The sequence below is a fragment of the Pristiophorus japonicus genome, chromosome 1 (genome assembly GCF_044704955.1).
Source record: "Pristiophorus japonicus isolate sPriJap1 chromosome 1, sPriJap1.hap1, whole genome shotgun sequence".
Taxonomy (NCBI): Eukaryota; Metazoa; Chordata; class Chondrichthyes; family Pristiophoridae; genus Pristiophorus; species Pristiophorus japonicus.
Window position 1 is genome coordinate 420,294,007 of NC_091977.1, and position 22,501 is coordinate 420,316,507.

The 22,501-nt window shown below is 43.2% G+C and overlaps 1 protein-coding gene across 5 annotated transcripts in view; it reads left to right on the forward strand.

Annotated features, from left to right (window-relative positions):
* The window catches only part of rb1cc1 (RB1-inducible coiled-coil 1), a 251,120-nt gene that overhangs the window by 102,764 nt on the left and 125,855 nt on the right, over positions 1–22,501 (forward strand). For all 5 annotated transcript variants that reach the window (XM_070892346.1, XM_070892352.1, XM_070892360.1 and 2 more), the window contains one exon: positions 15,969–16,095. In XM_070892346.1, coding sequence (XP_070748447.1) covers positions 15,969–16,095 — 127 coding nt within the window. The remainder of the gene's footprint in view (positions 1–15,968; positions 16,096–22,501) is intronic.

Here is a 22,501-nt window from a genome sequence, read left to right on the forward strand (position 1 = left end):
TTAGATTCCAGTCTCCAGTCCTTTTCAGAATAATATTAGATCGGCCACCTCGCCTTTAATCATCATCCCAGTAGTGGCTGGCAGCCCGATCCACGCCTCCTGCGGCTGCCGGTGTTTTCACCCGGCGCTGCTGCAGGGGGCAAAAGTGAATTTTGGATCCGGGGCGGTGAAGTCACGATCTCCGGACGCAGGAGATTGAGGCGCAATGCCGTAGTGCCTTCGCTAAACTCCCATCCAATAGGGTACTAACGGGAGGTGCAAATGTATTGAATATCTAGCCCTTTGGCTTTTTGGTCCTGTGTAATTGCTTTAACTTATTTTGGATAACATCATATCAGTTAATCAGTAACAGGGCTAGAGTACAAAGTAGGAGGTTAGATGATTTTTTTTTCATGCAAAGGTTTATTAGAATATAAAATGTTTTACCACAACTAACTTGAAGATGAGTAGCTGAGTAAATTAGAACAATCAGCAGGACAAGGAAATTTTTGTGAGGTACAAGGATAGAGCAGGAAAATGGAATTGGAGTAGATGGCCCCGATGTGGAACTAGCATTGGGGGAGGTTGGGACTCGGGGCCAGAATTGGGGGGCATCCGGAGGCCAGGGCCAGGATCGGCGGGAGATTGGAGAGGGTCTGAAGATCTAAGGGGGGAAGTGAGGTCGAAGGTAAATGGCCAAAGCGCAAGCAGCTGGAGAGAGAGTGGGAGAAAGTGCACCAGGGCTTGCAAATGGAGAGCTGGAGCCGGGCGGCTTGAAGCACAGTGTCAATATTTTATGGATAAACTCTCGAGCTGTTCCAAGGTTAATGTGCTCATCCGCATTGCGATCTCTGAAAACCAGGGAGCGAGGACCTGAGGGAGGGTGCATGCATGCGGCGGCGGCGGCGTCTGGTCTCCAATTGACTTGGGTCCTCTTGCCATTGGACCAAGACCTTGCTCTGTCAAGTTTGCATTGTAGCTGGTGTGCAACAGCCACCCCACGTTAAAAGAATTCACACACAGGCATCGCCCTTTAAAATGAAAATCGGGACCCTCATGGATAACCGCGACAGACCGCTATCATAACCCGGGGACTCAGATGCTTCGACATCGACATCGCCAACTTGAGCAAGACACAGTGGGCAGGAGAAGGCCAGCTCAAGGAACAAGGTGGTGGATACGCCTTCTGGAAAGGCAAATCAAAAGAAGAACGCTGTCTCTATGGGGTTGGCTTTGCTGTCAAAAATGAGCTAGTTTGGCGACTTAGAGACTCCTCTTGTGGGATAAACGAACGCCGCATGACCCTTCGGCTCACTGTAACCTGGACCCAGTGCGCTACGGTCGTCTGTGTGTACGTCACAATCCTGGCAGCTACGGACGAGGCCAAAGAGGAATACTACTCAAGCCTTGAATAATCCCTGTCCCGAATTCCAACAGGCGACGAGTTGATTCTCCGCCGATTTTAATGCCACAGTTGGAAAGGACACAGACCTCTGAAGAGCTGTGATTGGCAGGGAAGTAGTCTGAAAAACCAACTCCAACGGTATCCTCCTCCTGATGTAATGCTTCAAACATGGTCTTGTCAGAACCAACACATTGTTTCATCAGTGAGACAAGTACAAGGCCTCATGGCAACACCCTTGTTCCAGGCATTGGCATCTGTTCGATTACGTCATCGTCAGAGAGAAGTTCTGCAAGGACATCTGCATCACCCCCACCATAACAGGAGCTGGCGACTGCTGGACTGACCACTGCCTAATCCACTGTTATTTCCATCAACCGAGCTTCAAAATGGTGGCGGCAACAGTAATGCTGCCGCATAAAAAGCAACACTGACTCACTCAAAGACATCGCAAAGAAAGCCCTATTCAGTCAACACCTCACAACCAACCTGACAACTCCAAATGAACTGGAGCCGCAGAGTGTCCATTATGCCTGGTCTGCCCTCTACCAGAAAACATCAAGACTGGTTTGATTAGAACGTCCAGGAGCTAATGAAGCATAAACGCAAGGCATTCTTGATTTGGAAACATTACCAATTCGAGAGAAAGAAAACAAATCTACAGACAACTGAAGGCCGAGGTCCAACAAAAAAACTCATGACCTAAAGAAAAAATGGTGTCGTGGAAAGAGCGCAGCAGATCTAGCAACTAGCCGACAATCATGATGTGCGTGGATTCTTTAACGCCGTCAAGACCAACTATGGCCCAAGGACCTAACCCATTGAGCTAAGAATGGAGAGGTGCTCATCAAGGACAGCGAGGCAGTCAGTCCCCGCTGGAAGGAGCACGCAAAGATCTCCTTAACCCAAGACTTTGCCTTTGACGGAATATCCTTGACTCCATCTCTCAGCATGCTACCTGCCACTAACTCGGCACAATCCCAGCCCAGCAAGAGGTTGAAAAGGCCATCCAACTGCTGAAAAACCACAAGGCTCCCGGAGCAGATGGAATGCTTGCCAAAGTACTAAAGCATGGCGGAGAAGTACTTTAGGCACAAATTCATGACCTCATCTCTTATCTGGAACGAGACGAGCATGCCAGGGGATTTCAGAGATGACTTAATCGAGGCCATTTTCAAGAAAAGAGGCAGGTCCGATTGCGGTAACTACAGAGGAGTTTCCCCACAGGAGTTGCCACTGGGAAAATTATCGCAAGAACCTTGCTCAGTCGCCTCCTCCCAATGGCTGAAGAGATCCTGCCAGAGTTGCAATGTGGATTCTGCCCACTAGGAGGCATAATGGACATGATTTTCATGGCGTGACATTCAAGTAAAATGTAGGCAGCAGCATCAATCTCTGTACATGGCCTTTGTTGCACTCTTAAAGGCCTTCGACTCTGTCAATCGAGAGGGATTATGGAATGTCCTTCTCAAATTCACCTGTCCTCAAAAAAAATTGTCACCATCCTCCACCTGTTTCATGATGACATGCAAGCATTGCTCCTTACCAGCGAATCCACCACAGACCCAATATAAGTGCAGACCGGGGTCAAGCAAGGCTGTGTCATTGCACCAACACTCTTCCCAATCTTCCTCAAGATTATGTCAAGTTGCCCACTTATTATAGTACATGGGGCTAATTTGTTTGTACCCTATATTTAAATGTGATTGAATGATGAATGTTATTTGCCTGACTTCTGCATGGTCTTGTACTGTGGTCATAGTTGATTCCTTATATAAAATGCTTCTTCCTTTGTCTCTGGTCTGGTGTGCTTGAAACTTGATTTGCATATAATTTACAGAATAGAAACCAGCCATTTGGCCCAACCTGGTCTACACATGTGTTTTTGTGCTCCACACTAGTCTCCTATCCTACTTCATCTAACTTGATCAGGATATCCGAATCATTTCTCCTTGTATCCTTATCTAGCTTCCTCTTGTTTATCTTTATCCACGTCACAGCATAGTCTGTTCATCTGTTTGGGGAGGGGAAGGCAGCTGGGGGTATTGTCCCTTTAAATCTAATTGTACTATAATAAGTGGGCAACTTTTGACAATTTTGAGGCCAGGGTGGATTAGAGAAATCTGATGGTAGCACTTGTGACCAGAGGACTTTCGCTACCCATATTGCTGCCTTACAGTCAAAAATACATCTCACAAATTGTGTGTTTAGGGACTCTCCCTTTTTAGCTGTATGTTTTAAGTTGAAGAGCTGGTGTTGAAGCACAAGTGTTGGGCTGAATGTTCTCCATCTGTATTGTAATTTCTACGATCAGTCTGGTGACAGTTATATAGGTGAATGTGACAACTATTTTGTGCACAGCGAGAAGTAACAAACAGCAGTGAAATGAATAATTAGTTAACCTGTTGGTGGTATTGGTTGAGGGATGATTATTGTCAAGCACTGCTAGAATATCTCGCTTTTTGAATTGTGGGATCTCGTGTCCACCGAAACCACTAGTGGCATCTTTGACGTGCAGCCACTTCCTCAGTACTGGACTGTTGATTGCCCTAGATTATTTGCTCAAGTCCTTTGGCATGAACATGCAATTTTCTCCTCGTATCAGCATTGATTCTGGTTAGAAATGGCATCAGGTGTGTTTTGTATCTTGTCATCTTTTTGCAAGTTAACAGTATTAGAATTTTTGGGGAAGTTATTTACCTGTGGACTTGTGCAAATTTATCAAGTCTTCTGTAGTCTGTTCCTGTTCGCTGTGTGCATTGGCCTATCAGACGAGCTTGTTACCAACTGACCTGGAATTTGGTGTCTCGTTCCTGTTGACGGCTGGAGTTGATGCATAACATCAAATGCAATGAAAACTTTGTGGTGACAAGTGCTAACAGTATCTGTTGTATGACATTCAAAAATGTAAAGCTTGTTCCGAGTTCTGTAGGGGAGTTGATGCGGTGGTCTCATTAAAAGGAATGCTATCTTGATGAGAAAAATATCCAACAACAATTTCTCTAGGGATTAAGGAAGCACTCTTGTAACTTCAGGGTATGTGCCCTGGAGAGGAGGCTTCCTTAAGGACTGGAATTGCTTCATCATACTTCACAAAATTGTAAAGATAAGGTTTTATATTTATCTAAACCATGTGACGAAAGCAGGTAGGTTATTGAGTGGTATTACATAAGGGTTATCCTCACAAGTACAGACTTTGGCTCTGAAAAGCAGTTTTTCACACATTGGAAATAATCAACAATATGGTACTGATCAATACACTCTGATACTTTTGAAGATCTTTTTGCATCGGTCAGCAACATACAGTATCCATCCCTTTACAGGTGCAGAAGTAAATTGCCCTCTGATGAACCCTTAATCCTGAAATTGGCTACTGATTCATTTAGGCTTATGTTGACAACCCATCACAATTCTCCCCAGATGGATGGCTGATCTGTCCAAATAACTAGTGACAGCAATGACAGCCCTATACCTACAGGCTTTGTTTATCAGACTAGCACCCATACTATTATCAGTGCTCTCTTTGGCAAGTAGTGATGTTTAAGATGTCCACGAATGAAGTCTTTGCCGTACCTTTCTGATTTAGGGATGATGTCAGATCATTAGAAAGCCGCATCCAGTTTTCTTAAACAGCTTTGTTATACTGTGGATTCTGGAAATCTGAAATAAAAACAGAAAATGCTGGAAATACTCAGCAGGTCAGGCAATATTTATGGAGAGAGAAATAGGGTTAATGTTTCAGGTCAATGATCTTTCATCAGAACTGGAAAAATTTAGAGATAACCGGTTTTAAGCAAGTGCAGAGGCAGGGAAAGCTGGGGGAAGGGGTGGGGGCGGAAGATGGGGAGGAAAGAACAAAAGGGGCCATCTGTGATCGGGTGGAAGCCAGGAGCGATTAAATGTCAAAAGGTATGATTGTACAAGGAGATGGTAATGAGACAAGTAAAGAAAAAAAGATGGATCTAGAAGAGGTGAAAATGGTAATAGCAGAATCGTCAACACCTGCCGTCCAAAAAAATTGGGGCAGAGGTTCTGATCTGAAATTGAACGCCATGTAGAGTCCAGAATGCTTAGAGATATATCCAAGATATTCAGCGTTCCTCGAACCATGGCCCTGCTACCAAACATCAAGCCAAGACTGGCACTGACCTCATCTCATTTACAGATCTTCCCTCCGCGGCCTCTAACCTCATAGTTTGCCAATCGCTCACAGCCTGCTTCTACCGTCATCCCAAGATCCACAAACAGGACTGCCCTGGTAGACCCATCGTTTCAGCCGATTCTTGCCCCACGGAACTGATTTCTTCCTGTCTTGACTCTTTCTCCCCTTGTCCAGTCTCTTCCAACTATATCTGAACCTTCCAATGCCCTCTGCCACTAACTGTTTCCAATTTCTTGGCCCTAACTATTTCCTTTTCATCATGCGCATCTACACCTCCATCCTCCACCAGGATAGCCTGAGGGTGCTCCTGTTCTTCTTTGAACAGAGGCTCAACCAGTCGCCATCCACCTCCACCCTCCTCTGGCTGGCTGAACTTGTTCTCACATTGAACAACTTCTCCTTTGACTCCACTCGCTTCCTGCCAATAAAAGGAGGGGATGGTCCCTTCGGAATGGTGCAAGGGGATCACGCTGGAGCCGACGGAGGATGATCCGCTGATTGTGGAGGCTGGTGGGGTGGAAGGTGAGGACAAGGGGAACCATATCATGGTTCTGGGATGGGAGGGAAGGACTGAGTGCAGAAGTGCTGGAAATGGAATGGACAAGGTTGAAGGCCATGTCAACCATGGAAGAGAGGAATCCTCGGTTGAGGAAAAATGAATTATCTGAAGCACCAGCATGGAACTTGGCATTGTCAGAACAGATGCAACAAAGATAGAGAAACTGGGAGAATAGAATAGAGGCCTTACCGGAAGTAGGGTGGTAAGAAGTATAGTCCAGGTAGCTGTAGGAGTCAGTGGGCCTATAGTGGATGTTTGTCGATTAGTCTAAAATCGAGGAAAGGAAGGGAAGAATTGGAGATGGAGGTGATGGAAGGGTGAAAATTGGAAGCAAAATGAATGAAATTTTCTAGTTCAGGTTGAGAGCACGAAACGGCATCGATAATCATCAATGGAAAGTACCGGAAAAAGAGATGAGGGAAGGGACCCAACTAGGACTGGAACAAAGAATGTTCCACATATTCCACGAAAAGGCAAGTTTAGCTAGAATCAATGTGGGTTACCATAGCAACCCCTTTTATTTGGAGGAAGTGAGTGAAATCAAAGGAAAAATAATACAGTATGAGATCTAGTTCAATCAGGCGGTGGGGGTTGGTGCTGGAAGAATAGGGAGCGCCCTGAGGCTATCTTGGTGGGGTTGGAGCTGTAGAGGGATTGAACATGTGGTGAAACGGAGATGATTAGGTCCAGGTGGCAGAGGACTTCAGAAGAGTCGCCGATATAGGTAGGAAGAGACTGGACAAGAGGAGGGGGAAAAAAAAAGAATTGCGATAGGAAGAAATCAGTTCCGTGGGACAAGAACCGGGGAGTCCTGTTTGTGCATCTTGGGAAGGAGGTAGAAGCGGGGTTGGGGGACTGAGGTTGGAAGCTGTGGAAGGGAAAGCAGAGACTGCCGATATCATTGCCGGCAGTTCGCAATGAAACGATCTAGAGGGGAAAAAAGGCCCAAGGGAGGAGACCAGGTAGAACAAGAATTCTGAAAACTAGAGAAATGATCAGCTGTGCGGAGGTGGGGAGGAAGACTCCTGGCTAAAGAAGTGGGCATGGAGGTGAAGGCAATGGGGTGGGGGGAAAGCATGGCATTATGCAGAGCTCTAAATTAATTTGAGGTGGTGGTGTAAGGGGAAGAAGCTCAGGCCTTTGCAGAGGACTGATAGTTCGGGGTCAGAGAGCGGAAGGTCAGAGGGGGTAGTGAAAATATGTCACGGGTGAGATTGGAAGAAGGTACCGGAGGGATGTTGGTATCCAATAATTGTTGAAGCTTGCGATCCTTAACACCTGAAAGGAAGAAAAAAAATGTTTTTGTTAAAAGTGCTGGATGAGGCGAAGGATAAAATGGAACTGCGGATGAGGGCAGCTTTGAGATAGCGAGTCGGTGCTGCTGAAGAGAGAGGTCGAGAACGTGAGCATTGAGCGTCGATCTCTGGATGCGGCGAGAGCAGTGGTTCGAAAACGCTGAATATCTTGGAGATATCTAAGCATTCTGGACTCAACATTGAGTTCATCAATTTCAGATCATAACCTTTGCCCCCATTTTGTCAGACGGCAGGCACCTCTTCTAGACCCATCTTTTCTTTCTTGTCCCATTGCCATCTCCTTTTGCCTTGTACAATCATACCTTTTGTCATTTAATCACCCCTTTTGTTCTTTCCTCCCCTTTTCTCCCCCCCCCCCCCCCCCCCGACCTCTCCATGCCTCTGCATTTGCTTAAAGCCTGTTTTATCTCTAATTTTGTCCATCTCTAATTATGATGAAAGGTCATCAACCTGAAATGTTAACTCTGTTTCTCTCTTCTCCACAGATGCTGCCTGTTTTTATTGTTGTATTCATCGTGCACTTGGAGACTAACAGTTGAATAATCTTTTATTACTTACTGGAGGACCAGTCTTCCTCAACCTTGTGCCGTATAAACTCCACATAAAAAGTTGGTTCCTGTTTTGCCTCAATTTCTGATGCATTACCATAGCGGGTATCCCAGAACATGTTTAAATGTGGACCTGAATGAGGCATGGACTTGATTGGAATAAATAGCCCATGTTGACTTCCCTCTAATGGATGGCTAAAAAAAATGATGTCTGTGTATGTGGACATTGAACTGCATCAAAGAATGAGGAAAACCTTTTAAGTAATTTAAATATATATATTTTATGTGTTTTGCCTTGCGATATGAGCTTAGTGTGCTGCTGCATCTTCTGTCAATGAACTGAGTGATAAATTGAGAACAAGTTCATGTTGGGTACATTACTTTAGGGAATTTCATGGGAATGGTGTAGCTACTGAACAGGGGAAGAATCAGCGTTCCATAACTTTCATAATTTATATGTTAATGAAATATATTTAAACAGTGAGGAAAACTGTACGAAAGGTAGGTAACCTATTATCTGTGCCATGTAATAAAATAACACAGTACGTCGCACTTCCAAATACACAGTTTAGAATGGTACACGACTGTATTTTATATTTATACTTGATGTAGTGCTATCTATTTTTCTATTATCCTCCGCATACCATAGGTAAAATCGGCATTCTGCGGAAATGTGTTCTTTTAAGACTTTCTTCAGCCAGAACCATCTAACTTGCCCTTCACACATTCTACAAATATTCTGTAATCCTCAATATTAACTGATGTCTAAATCAATGTGATTTATAATGCTCCTAAATAGTACTGGGTCTCAAACTTTGTATTCCTTTTTAGGAAGAGACCATGTTGTCGCAATGCTTTATTAGTGATTTTTTTGAGTTGAAGTAATATTAGAAATATAGAAAATAGATGCAAGAGTAGGCCATTTAGCCCTTCGAGTCTGCACTATCATTCAATATCATGGCTGATCCTGCAACTTCAGTACACCATTACTGCTTTCTCTCCATACCCCTTGATCCCTTTAGCCGTAAGGGCTACACCTAACTCCCTTTTGAATATATCTAACAAACTGGCCTCAACAACTTTCTGTGGTAGAGAATTCCACAGCTTCACAATTCTGAGTGAAGAAGTTTCTCCTTATCTCTGCCCTAAATGGCTTACCGCTTATCCTTGCCCTTATCCCTGGTTCTGGACTTCCCCAACATCAGGAACATTCTTCCTGCATCTAACCTGTACAATCCCGTCAGAATTTTATGTTTTCATGAGATTCCCTCTCACTCTTCTAAATTCCAGTGAATATAAGCCTAGTCGATCCAGTCTTTCTTCATATATCAGTCCTGCCATCCCAGGAATCAATCTGGTGATCCTTCGCTGCACTCCCTCAATAGCAAGAATGTCCTTCCTCAGATTAGGAGACCAAAACTGTACACACTGTTCAAGGTGTGGCCTCACCAAGGCCCTGTACAACTGCAGTAAGACCTCCTGCTCCTATACTCAAATCCTCTCGCTATGAAGGCCAACATGCCATTTGCCGCCTTCACTGCCTGCTGTACCTGCATGCCAACTTTCAATGACTGATGTACCATGACACCCAGATCGTGTTGCACCTCCCTTTTTCCTAATCTGTCATCACTCGGATAATAACCTGCCTTCCTGTTTTTGCCACCAAAGTGGATAACCTTACATTTATCTACATTATACTGCATCTGCCATGCATTTGCCCACTCACCTAACCTGTCCAAGTCACCCTGCAGCCTCTTGGCATCCTCCTCACAGCTCACCCCACCACCCAGCTTAATGTCATCTGCAAACTTGGAGATATTACATTCAATTCCTTCGACTAAATCATTAATGTATATTGTAAATAGCTGGAGTCCCAGCACTGAACCTTGCAGTACCCCACTAGTCACTGCCTGCCATTTTGAAAAGGATCAGTTTATTCCTACTCTTTGCTTCCTGTCTGCCAACCAGTTCTCCTTCCACGTCAATACATTACCCCCAATACCATGTGCTTTAATTTTGCACACTAATCTCTTGTGTGGGACCTTGTCAAAAGCCTTTTGAAAGTCCAAATACACCACATCCACTGGTTTTCCCTTGTCCACTCTACCAGTTACATCCTCAAAAAATTCTAGATGATTAGTCCAGCATGATTTCCCTTTCATAAATCCATGCTGACTTGGACTGATCCAGTCACTGCTTTACAAATGCACTGCTATTACATCTTTAATAATTGATTCCAACATTTTCCCCACTACCAATGTCAGGCTAACCGGTCTATAATTGCCTGTTTTCTCTCTCCTTTTTTAAAAAGTGAGGTTACATTAGCTACCCACCAATCTGTAGGAACTGATCCAGAGTTGATAGAATGTTGGAAAATGACCATCAATGCATCCACTATTTCTAGGGCCACTTTGAAATGAAAATTAAATCCATGCTGGATGTACACATCAAAGTTAGTTTTAATTGCTAGCAATTTTTTGTAGTTGGGTTTATTTTGTGTGTTCAGATGATGCTAGAGTTTCCACCCATTTATAATTCTTGGTTGGAAAATCTGGTCCATAGTATATCTTTTTAGTACATTGTATCACAAAAGCCTTATGAAAAAGAAACTAAAAAAGTATATTTGTCCCATCTGGCTTCTCTCACCGTTGGTGTCACATGGTGTTTTTCATATCTCTTCTGAATGATGCCAATTTCATCTGTTTTCTCCATGTTGAGTTCAAGTAATTAGACATGGGGATAGTAAAATACTATATTTGATGCATCAGCCAGGAGCCTCTTCCTCAGGAACACTTTGAGACTGAGAAAACTTGCTCAAAAATTCAAACACTTTGAAGATTATGCCAGGTGTTATTTCACATTTCCTGATTGCAGGATTCCCAAGTTGAGTAGATTTGGGCAATCTTGACCTAGTTCCTGTAAAAATAAAAGATGCTTAGAATTTGCCATAAATTGATGATCTCAGAACCTACAACAGATTGGTATTAGGAATGGAAAAAATTGCATTGGTATAGTTGTCTTTCACAAGTGCCCACGCTTGTGCTTCTCCAAACCTTTAGTAGGAGGACTGAAAAGACACACATAGACAAGGTCATGTATGAATAGATAAGACGCTTTATTTTACAGACACCAAACGAACATACAGGATAACAGTTATAATTAAATCTTGCTTAGCTTAACTTTAATTTCTCTGTCCATTAAAACCTAATAAACCAAATCATTCTAACCTACATTAGTGGGCTAATTTGACCTTTTGGTCAGCATTCTGCCTCTGATTGGCTGTGAGCTTTCTCTCTGTAGGCTGGGTTCTTTCCCCAGTTTTAACTGGACATGGACCTGTGTTTGTGTGCTTTTTTTTTTCCTTTTTCTTGTTAGTTCTGATTACGAAGTTGGTGGGCTATCCTGACTTACTCCTCAGTGATTCAGCAGTAGGCCTGTCAAAAACTAGCAAGCTCCTTTCTTCTGACCACTCCACTTGGTGTGTGGGTCCCGAGAAATATCTCCTGCTATTCCTCCAAATGAATGGGGACCATTAATCACTCATTGAACCGAGACAAGAGTCAACTCATTAAAGTGGTGTGTGAGCAGCGATATTTTGCAAATTGGTCTGTCTAGCTTTAGTACACATCTTAAGTGACTAGCTCATTAACAAATAAACTCCCCTTGGTGGCTGCAGTATATGGATGTAAAGAGAATTATAATTTGTGTGAACCCACTTGAATTTAAAACACACCTCCTTAAATGTAACTCATTTGAAATTCTCAAAATCCCAAAATATGACCAAGAAAGAAGAAAGACTTGCATATATATAGTATATTTCATGACCACCGGACGTCCCAAAACGCTTTACAGCCAATGAAGTACTTTTTGAAGTTTAGTCACTGTTCTAATGTAGGAAACGCGGCAATTTGTGCAAAGCAAGCTCCTGCAAACCTCTTAATACGAATAATGATAGGGGCAGTCTTCTGAAATTGAGGTTGAAGTACATGATTGTCAAAGTAGAAGACATCCTGATCTCAAAGTGCTCGATACTGCTACTGAATACCAAAAGTGGAGAGATGCTACAAGCTCCAGTACTGACATTCCTCACCTTGATGCATGCAAGAATTAATAAAATATAAATTATTAAATAAATAATTGAGTGCCAAGTGAAAATTCCCTCCTTTGATCCAATGCTAATCATCTAGTGCATTTTAGATGCTGGTATTGATCCTTGCTGCAGATTTAAATGTGGCAACGTTTTTAAGAACAATCCTTTTTAGTAACAAATAAAAGGTAAATTGGTCAACCAGCCAATTCATTTTTGGTTTTGTCAACTACAAGCTTGTTTCCCCTTCATTTGACAAACTTGATGCATTGTGCTCTTTGTTGACTCTATCTACTATGAACTCACATTGGATACTGTTCCATCTTTGAAAGAAAAGGAGTTGATTAGGAATGTCCCCAATGTCTTGCCTGATTACCAAATTTCAACTCTGGTCTTTTTCACCTGACATGGAGGACAATAAAGCTGATAAATGGCTCACCAACACCACCACCTCCAGGGCAAGTAGGGATGGGCAATAAATGCTGGCCTTGCCAGCGATGCACACACCCCGGAACAAATTAAAAAAAAATGTTTTTTTAAGTGCATTAGACGCCAAGTGATTCTTTTTCTTTCCATTTATATCGGCTGTATTAACAGTGTTTACTGAATGGCGCACACTACCAGTTTCAGTGTTCACCTTTTGAGTGAAGATAGAGAATGTTCTGAATTGGTGAGTCCAAAGAGAGAAGTATTTTGATTATTTTTTTCCCCTGAAGATGACATTTGTCTTTTTCTCACTCCCTTTTCCCCATTTGTCATAATCTATCCACTCCTTGTGTTTGTCACCTTAGCCTTTCACCATTTTCACTCAGTGGTAACCCAGGCAATTTGGAAGTTGTCAGTTGTTAAAAGGCTACTTTTCTCTTTTGCCTCCCCTTTCAAATAGGAAAATGCCTTATCTCTCATGTCATTTCCTGAAATTAAGGCATGAAACTTGTGGGTGTGAACCTGTATCTTGATATATGGAAAATACTTTTGATGCAGCAACATTGTGCCATATCACCAACCATAGTCACCTTATTAACGTTATGGCATGTTTGCAAGATGCGGAAATACTGCCTCGCAGCTTAAAGAGCAGGTTTTATTCTTGTAATTTTATCAGTCTCCCAGAAGAATAAGAGCAGCGGGCCAATCTTGAGAATTAGAAAATTGAACCAGAATATATTAGCATGGGTGATGACTTGTTTATCACATGAAATTTCAGATGTGAAGAACTTGTGTCTTAATGACATGAATATCATCGAAATGGATAAATAACCAAGTCTGAGTGCCCAATCAACAGGCTGGGACTATATCAAATTCTTGCCCAGGGCCTTAAAATCCCATCATATTGTGGCACCATTTTTCTAACATCTATATAAATGTGAAATGGAATGCAATTTCCACCATGTGGATGCCAGAAGTTTTCAGTTGCAATGCATATAGAATTTAATTTATCCAGTTTAACCTCAAAATCCACGGCACGGCCTTGGACAACGTGGACCATTTTCCATACCTCGGGAGCCTACTATCAGCAAGGGCAGACATCGACGCTGAAATTTCATGTGATAAACAAGTCCTCACCCATGCTATAATATATTCTGGTTCAATTTTCTAATTCTCAAGATTGGCCCTTTGCTCTTATTCTTCTGGGAGACTGATAAAATTACAAGAATAAAACCTGGCACAATGTTGCTGCATCAAAAGTATTTTCCATCTATCAAGATACAGGTTCACACCCAGAAGTTTCATGCCGTAATCTCAGGAAATGACACCAGAGATAAGGCATTTTCCTATTTGAAAAGGGAGGAAAAAGAGAAAAGTAGCCTTTTAACAACTGACAACTCCCAAATTGCCTCCAGTGTGCCAGCGCAGCCTTCGGTTGCCTGAGGAAGAGAGTGTTCGAAGAACAGGACCTCAAATCTGGCACCAAGCTTTATGGTTTACAGGGCAGTAGTGATACTCTCCCTCCGATATGGCTGAGACGTGGACCATATACAGTAAGCACCTCGAAGCGCTGGAGAAATACCATCAACGCTGCCTCCTCAAGATCCTGCAATCCACTGGGAGGATAGACGTACCAACATCCGTGTTCTCGATCAGGCCGGCATCCCCAGCATCTAAGCACTGACCATGCTTGACCAGCTCTGTTGGGGGGAGCCACATTGTCTGCATGCCCGACACGAGACTCCCAAAACAAGCGCTCTATTCGGAACTCCTGTATGGCAGGTGAGCCCCAGGTGGGCAGAGGAAACTTCAAGGACCCCCTCAAAGCCTCCTTGATGAGAAGGTGCAACATCCCCACCGACATCTGGGAATCCCTGGCCCAAGACTGCCCTAAGTGGAGGAAGAGCATCCGGAAGGGCGCTGAGCACCTAGAGTCTCGTCGCCGAGAGCATGCAGAAAACAAGCGGAAGCAGCGTGCTGCACACCAGTCCCACCCACCATTTCCTTCAATGACTCCCACTTGTGATGGAGACTGTAATTCTCGTATTGGACGATACAGTCACCAGAGAACTCACTTTGAGTGGAAGCAAGTCTTCGATTTTGAGGGAATGCCTATGATGCAGAATTTAAGTTATCCAGTTTAACCTCCCTGATATTGCTAAACTATGGAAACAAAACTGAGGATAAATCTGCGACCCAACGTCCTTTGAAATACAGCCACATTGAGTGATCACTACATTCAGGAAGCATCACCTGGATTTACCTGCATAGAAGATGTGCAGTGTGTCTGAGCTGTTTCAGTGATTGCAGATCATTATAAACAAGTCTTTACTGCTTAAAAGATAGTACTTTGCAAGTTCTACTTTTGTGGTATGTGGAGGATAACAAATGAAGAAAGGTAGATTTACTCACCTTGAAGTGCTGTATTTCTCATTCTTCAAATGAAGTTAACCACATACCAAATTTTCCATCTTTCACTCCTTTTACAGTTTAGGGTTTTATATTTTCTGCGCACACAGTTTCATACACCTACCATTTCATACACCTAAATCGAGAAGTCTTTGATACATTATTTATAAAATATTAATTAGGTTAAACTTTCAGATAATCATTCTGAACAGTTAACATTTAATTGTTTCAAATGTCATCAAAGCTTTCTGTTAATGGGGGCCGGGGATATTTCTTGTTATCTTGCCACCTCTGGATGAAAAGACATAAAAATAACCACACAGGGACTTGATTTATATTTTATATAAGTGTCATGCAGTTCTGGCTGAAAGTCTTAGAGAGTTTTGTTTTTATTTTTCCATTGCTATTATGCTGACCTTAGCCCTGGTATGTTGAGGATAACTTGATTCCTAAAGTGAGGACGACTACTTGTAAAGGTGAGTAAATTAAAAAGAAAATGCTTCCAGCTTTTTTCTTTATGTATCATTTTAGCTCATCCATCATTTATCAATCGAGGGGTTAGCAGGCCAACAACTTACTCTTTTTTTTTTGCTGCCCTTGCCGTGTCACCAATTGCATGGAGATACATAAAAGATAGGTTGACTCATTTTCCCACATTTAATTGTCTTTCTTCCTATGAGGAAGTGAATTGCCTCCACTTGGTGTTTCTTTGTAACAAAAGTGACTTTGGAGAGTCACCACAGAAATTGCAGGTACAATCCATTTCTTAATACATTTATGCAGTATGGTATGTCATCAAGCTCTAGAAGCCTATTTGTTCAGTCTTAGAAAAGCTTACAATAAGTTTGTGTCTTCTGACACCATTTTCAATGTTTTCTAAATGGTTTCCACAAATATGTCTTGATTTTTTTCTTCTTGGCAAGGGGAGGAGAGTAAGCCAAGACTTGTATTTTTTTAAGTCATTTAAACATGAAATAGATTTCAGTTTTTTTAAGTGTTGACTATTATAATGAACCTAACATGAGAAAAATTCTGTTATGTTTGAGCTAATTTTCTGTTTCTGATTCATTTTCCTAAAAGGGTTCCCACTCTGTGTGACTTTGAGCCATTACACCAGCATATTCAAATTCTTCGTAATCTGGTCAAAGCAGCTCAGAGTTTGGATGAAATGTCCCAGACTATCACAGACTTACTGACTGAGCAAAAGGTAATTTTTCATATTAAGTGGTAGGATTTATTTTCAAACAAGGTAGCCTTTAGCCATGGCAGAAAATGGTTTGCATACTAACAATAGCAAATCTATTTTTAACCTATGTTCAAATATTTGTCTAATTTTCTTTCAGTACATAAATGCAATTATGTCCATTAACTACAAAGTCAGTTTATCTCGCAAATTGTCTCCTCCCAGTTTAATGCAAGGCTCAATCATGTGCTGGAAAGTTCTACTGTGGTTGTGTATTCTTGCAGGCTCAGTAGTTGTGTAATGCTGTTACTTTCCACATAATCTGCAACCTGACATTCAAAATTGCCAGTGCAATACTTGCTGGTTTCATATTTAGTGGCTTAAGTTTTAGTTAATGTAGGAATTTTTAAAGACTGTCTTCTTGAATTGGTCCTGAGTAATAAGCAAATGTACTCTGATCATCAATGCAAAGGAGTGGAGTGCTTTCTACGTGAAGCATCCAGTGTCTGCCTCAAAGGATACTAGGTCAGCTGGATGCAGAGTAAAGTGACCATTGCAAAGTATTATAATTACAAAGTATTTACAGCGCACAGGCCATTCAGCCCAACAGGTCCATGCCATGCTCCACAAGAGCCTCCTCCCAAACTACTTCTAACCCTATCAACGTATCCTTCTATTCCTTTCTTCCACATGTGTTTAGCTCTCCCTTAAACGCATCTATGTTGTTTTCCTCAACTACTTGTGGTAGCCAGTTCCACAGTCTAACCACTCTTTTTGGGTAAATAAATTTCTCCTGAATTCCCTATTGGATTTACTCGTGACTATCTTGTGTTTATGGCCCCAAGTTCTAGTCTCGCCCGCAAGTGGAAACATTTTCTCTCATGTTTACCTGAACGCACCCTTTCATGATCTTAAAGACTTAGTCTTTTTTCTGGAGAACAGAACCACAACCTGTCCAATCTTTCCTGATCCCGATATAACCTCTCAGCTCTGGTATCATTCTAGTAAATTTAGCTTTCTTTCAAACATAAGTATGATTGCGTGAAATGGCAGTTAGTTTTATTGCTGCTCAAACTATTAGTTATCATCACCTGAAGGGTTTAATTGTGTCTTGTGGACTAGTTAATCAATTTGCGTAAAATGTCTTGTTTTAATGCTGTTCAGTAATTTAATACAATTTCTACTAGTTATAGTGCTTTTTTAATTGTATGTGATCTGATGTCAAAAAATATTCGCAATCGCTACATTTTGTATGCATCTAGCCTCTATACCTAATCTCTGCAGCTGGGAAATCTGAGCCATCTGTACTTTAAATGACTTCTCCCTTTCTGTGACTTTTCCCTTTCCAGTCCATTTCAATTGATTGTGCTGTCAGTAATTGTTGGAATTGCATTTGTTGACTTGCAATTTTGTAATTAACTCGTTAACTTGTCCTGTGAGTGTGAAATATGTTCTGTCATTTTTAAACAGCTGAGTTTAACTTCATGAGAGTTCATAATTTAATGGCATAAGCTATTATTGTCAGGTTCTCAAAATTTGAGTTAACCAAATGATGACCTTTTATTTCTGACTACTATGTTCCATTCTTTTTATGTTCCAATATGCCAGCTTGGCTCTGTTGGTACTCCAAGTCTGGAGATTGTGGGTTTAAGCTCCACTCCAAAGAAGTCATCATCATAGGCAGTCTCTCGAAATCGAGGAAGACTTGCTTTCACTCTGAAAGTGAAACATAGAAACATAGAAAATAGGAGCAGTAGTAGGCCATTCAGCCCTTTGAGCCTGTACCGCCATTCAATATGATCATGGCTGAACCTCTACCTCAACACCATGGGCCCAAGTTTTGGCTAGTTTAGTATGGAGTATCTTAGAAATCGTAATTCTTGGCATTTAGTTTGCTCCAATTCTAGTTAGTTAAGAGTTTCGTTTTAGTACAGTTTTTTTCCAAAAGGTGGCATTACCAGCCACTTAAGCCTGTTTTGCAAGTTCAGGCAGCGAAAAGTTACTCGAAACTAACTTAGAATGGAGTAAGTGTCGATTTTTGTACGCTCGGTAAAACCTTGCCTACATTTTAGGAATTGGGTGCAGATTGGGGGGGGCGGGGAGGGAAGTTAGGGGATTTTACAAAACATTAAACACTTCACTTTTACCAATAAAGAGCCATCATCAATGATATATGATAGATAAATCAATAAATAAAATTTCCTACCTCTCCATCAAAGCAGTGGCAGCAGGCACTGAGCTGCGATTGTTCGGCCAGGGGATAGGGGCGGCATTGAAAACACTGGGAGGGCGAGCACACACGCAGGCACCGAGCTGTGATCTTTTGGCCGTTCGGCCAGGGGATAGGGGCGGCCTGAAAAACACCGGGAGGGAGAGCCAGCCAACTAGCCAGCGCGCACCTTTGAAAGTTTAATTTTTACTTCAAGTATGGGTACTGCATTATCAATGCCACAGATTATGCAATGGTTCTCCATCAATTCACTGCATGGGAAAGAATTGATTAGAGCTCACCGCATCAGGAGCGTCATAGCTCGTAGGCTGATGGGCAGGAGGTCTTACCCACATCGGCAATATTGAGTCAGGAGTTCGTACCTGGACATAGGCGAGGCTAATTGTGTCAAAAGGCTGCGTTTCCGCAGAGAAGTTGTCGTTGAGATCTGATATGTTGAGAACAGATTTACAGCCGAGAAGCAGAACGCCGACTGCCTTGTCTGTTGAAGTGAAGGTTACAGCTGCGCTTTCCATCTATGCCTTGTTTCAAGCTACAACTGGAGATCTGTGTGCCATCCCTTAATATGCAATACATGCCTGCGTTCACCAGGTCACAGCTGCACCGAATGCATGGAGGAATGACTTCAAGTTCCCAATGACTGGCCAAGCAATGCATGACAGGGCTGTGGGGTTCTCAAAGATTGCTGGCTTCCCAAAGGTACAGGGCTGCATTGATTGTACCCACATCACCTTGCGAGCACCTGTGGAGGATGCTGAGCAGTTCAGGAATAGAAAAGGTTTCCACTCCATTAATGTGCAACTCGTCTGTGACGACAAGTAGCGCATCATGTCAGTCAATGCAAGATACCCTGGCAGCACCCATGATGTGTTCATCCTATGCGACAGCGTTATATCTGACATGTTTCAGCAGCAGCCAGAAGGGCAGAGCTGGCTACTAGGAGTCAACGGGTACGACCTCGCCACCTGGCTCATGATGCCCCTACAGGTAACACGGACGGAAGCTGACCATCAATACAACATGTCGCACGTTGCGACGCGCAACATCATAGAGAGGACCATTGGCATCTTGAAACAGCATTTCCGATGCCTGGACCATTCCAGAGGCCACTTGCAATACTCCTCTGAGATTGTCGGTCAGTTCACTGTTGTGTGCTGCATGCTGCATAACTTAGCCATCATGAGGCAGCAGGAGCTGGCAGTGGAACCAGAAGACCCACATGAGGGGAGAGTGCCTGATAGTAATTTGGAAGAGCGGGATGAGGATGATGACGACGATCAGGAAAGCATGCAATTGCCTGATGCCGGAGCACAACGTCTGAGGAGGGCGGTCCATCGTGCTCCTTTAACGATTGCTTGAGCCCTGCGCCAGCAGCTTCAATTACTGATGCCTGAGGCTCAGCGACAACTGTTCCGCATGGACATGTTTATTTTTTGGAGTTGTTCCTATGTTGTGTTGCATTAATGGAACATGATTCAGTTTTAATGTAAAAATATTTTATTGAGAAGTTCACCATGTACTGCACGTTAGTGTAATAAAATATTTGTTGTATCAAACTTTAATATGACTCTTTAAGATCACTTAAAAACCCTAAGATCACTTACAAGTTGTAAAGTTACAAAACAATTAAAATGTGAAAAAAGTTACTATAGTTACATCAAGAACAAAAGCAGCAAAGCAAGGCTGCAACCATCTCTCATCCACATCTCGGTGGATGTTCACTTCTTCATGGGGGTGTAATTTGATTGGCCGGATTGTGTGCCCTATTGCAGCAGCTACCTCACCCAGGCCCTCCCTGATGGTCTGTGTCGTCACTTGTATGCCCTCCCTGATGGCCTGTGCCGTCGCTTGCGCTCCCTCTGACATTTCCCTCCCTCATTTCTCGTGTCATTAGTTATTTCTCCCGTCAGTATCGTTACCTCTTCACCCACCGCACTGATGCTGCCCACGAGTGATCGGATAAGGTCATTGCTCTCCACACCCAATGCCACAACCTGACCCACATCTATTGCACGATGCACCTCAGGAGAGCGTGTATCGATTCTCATTCTCTTCCTCTGCCTGGGTCTGCCTTGCAGCACCACTCCAGTGGGAGGCACAGGCTGGGACGGTGGGGCACTGGGTGTTGCAGGCAGCACCACTCCAGTGGGAGGCACAGGCTGGGATGATCGGGCCCTGGGTGTAAAATGGTACATTACACCACCACCACCACCACCACTGGGACCTGCAACGTCGGAATCTGTGAAACCATAGAATGTCGGATCAGAACCTATTCAAGTGTTTGAAACACTGATGTCCGTTAATGTAGGCTCATAAATATTAAGTTCAAAAGTCTGCCCTGAAGACATTTCAGTCAACCCCTGCAACCACCCTTGGTCTGGATCGTCCGCATCTGGTTCTTCTTCTGTATCTTCAGGATCTTCAGGATTGGCATCATCTTCTGCAAAATATAACAGAACAGTCAAATGGTTAGCAGCACAGGAGGGGGCAGGATAGGTGGCATGAGTAGTTTCACACATAGGCCAGGCAGCAGGTTGATTTGAACGGCCACGATGCATTTTCAGGACTTGCTCTCTCCCTCGTGTGTGGGCCCAGCTTATGCAGTACTGATTGCTTTTCTCCAGGTACGACTCATCAAAGCAGCGACCCTCTGTTCCAAGGCTGTCGGTGGATGCAGATTTGGCATGCCGCCTCCTGTTCGAGTTCTTTCCCATTTGTTATGGACCAATTTCTTCTGCAAAGATTAAAATATAACTTTTTACAGAGTGCGTCTTTCTGCAGGGTGGGACATATACAGGTGGTCATATTTACAACTGAGATTCCATTGAAAAATGAAAATATTACTTACACTAACTACTTGACCAAGGTTATGCCATTTCTTTTTACACTGGCTTCCAGATCTCCTGGTATGCACCACTGCGCAGTAATCTTCTTCAACTAGGTTCCAGCATTTCTTCTTTTCTTTGGGTAGCACTTTTGTGCGACCTCTGTTGCTGGTATCCAGTTCCTGCCATATCTGCTCAATGATATTAACTAGTGTCTCCACTTCCTCATGCAAGAAATTCTTCGTTCTTGGTGGACGTTGTTCCATTGCTGTGTTGAACTGACACTGATTTTTTAAAACACAGTCCTTATTTTGCATGCACCTATGCAGCACTTGTTCTGGAAGTTTAGCAGCAACAAACAGCACTCACTGATTCCAGCAGCTAATTTCTTCCACAGTACTGCTAACAGCACTCCTTCAGGCACAAAAAAAAATCAGTCAGAAGGCTTTGCACAGCGCCACACACCTTTATATAAAAAAAAATCACTCTTCTGCATGTCCCTTTAAAGATGGCTGATTGCCAATGTTTGTGTGCCATTGCGCATTCGCGCACGCTCCAACGCGCATGTGCAACACTGCCGGCACTCAAACTGACGCTGGGCCCTAGCCCCCTCCCCCCTTGCTGGCAGTGCTTGGTCAGAACGCGTTTGCTCTGCCCCCAACAGCTCCTGCTGCACCGCGCTGAGCTGCAAAAGGGTCTACAGATATCGGAGAATCGCGAGGTAAGTATTTGGCGCTTTTTCAGTTCTAGAAATTAGGCGGGCCTCTCTGAGGTGCGCCGTTCTACTGGGGAAGGAAAGTTGGGCTCCATATTCCTCTTTTTTCCCCATACCCCTTGATGCCTTTTGTCTAGAAATCTATCTCCTTAAATATATTCAGTGACGTGGCCTCCACAGCCTTCTGTGGTAGAGAATTCCACAGGTTCACCACCCTCTGAGTGGAAAAAACTTTTCCTCATCTCTGTCCTAAATTTCCTACCCCATATCCTGAGACTGTGACCCCTTGTTCTAGACTTCCCAGCCAGGGGAAACATCCTCCCCGCATCCAGTCTGTCCAACCCCGTCAGAATTTTATACGTTTCAATGAGATCCCCTCCTTATTCTTAACTAGTGAATACAGGCCTAGTCGACCCAATCTCTTCTCATACGACAGTCCTGCCATCCCAGGAATCAGTCTGGTTCTTCAGTTCTTAGGTCACTGAACAGTCCAATACGGGAATTACAGACTCTTTCACAGGTGGGACAGACAGTCGTTGAAGGAAAGTGTGGGTTGGGAGTCTGGTTTGCTGCACGCTCCTTCTGCTGTCTGCACTTGCTTTCTGCATGCTCTCGGTGAAGAGACTCGAGGTGCTCAAGGGTTGATGGATTGTTGGAGAA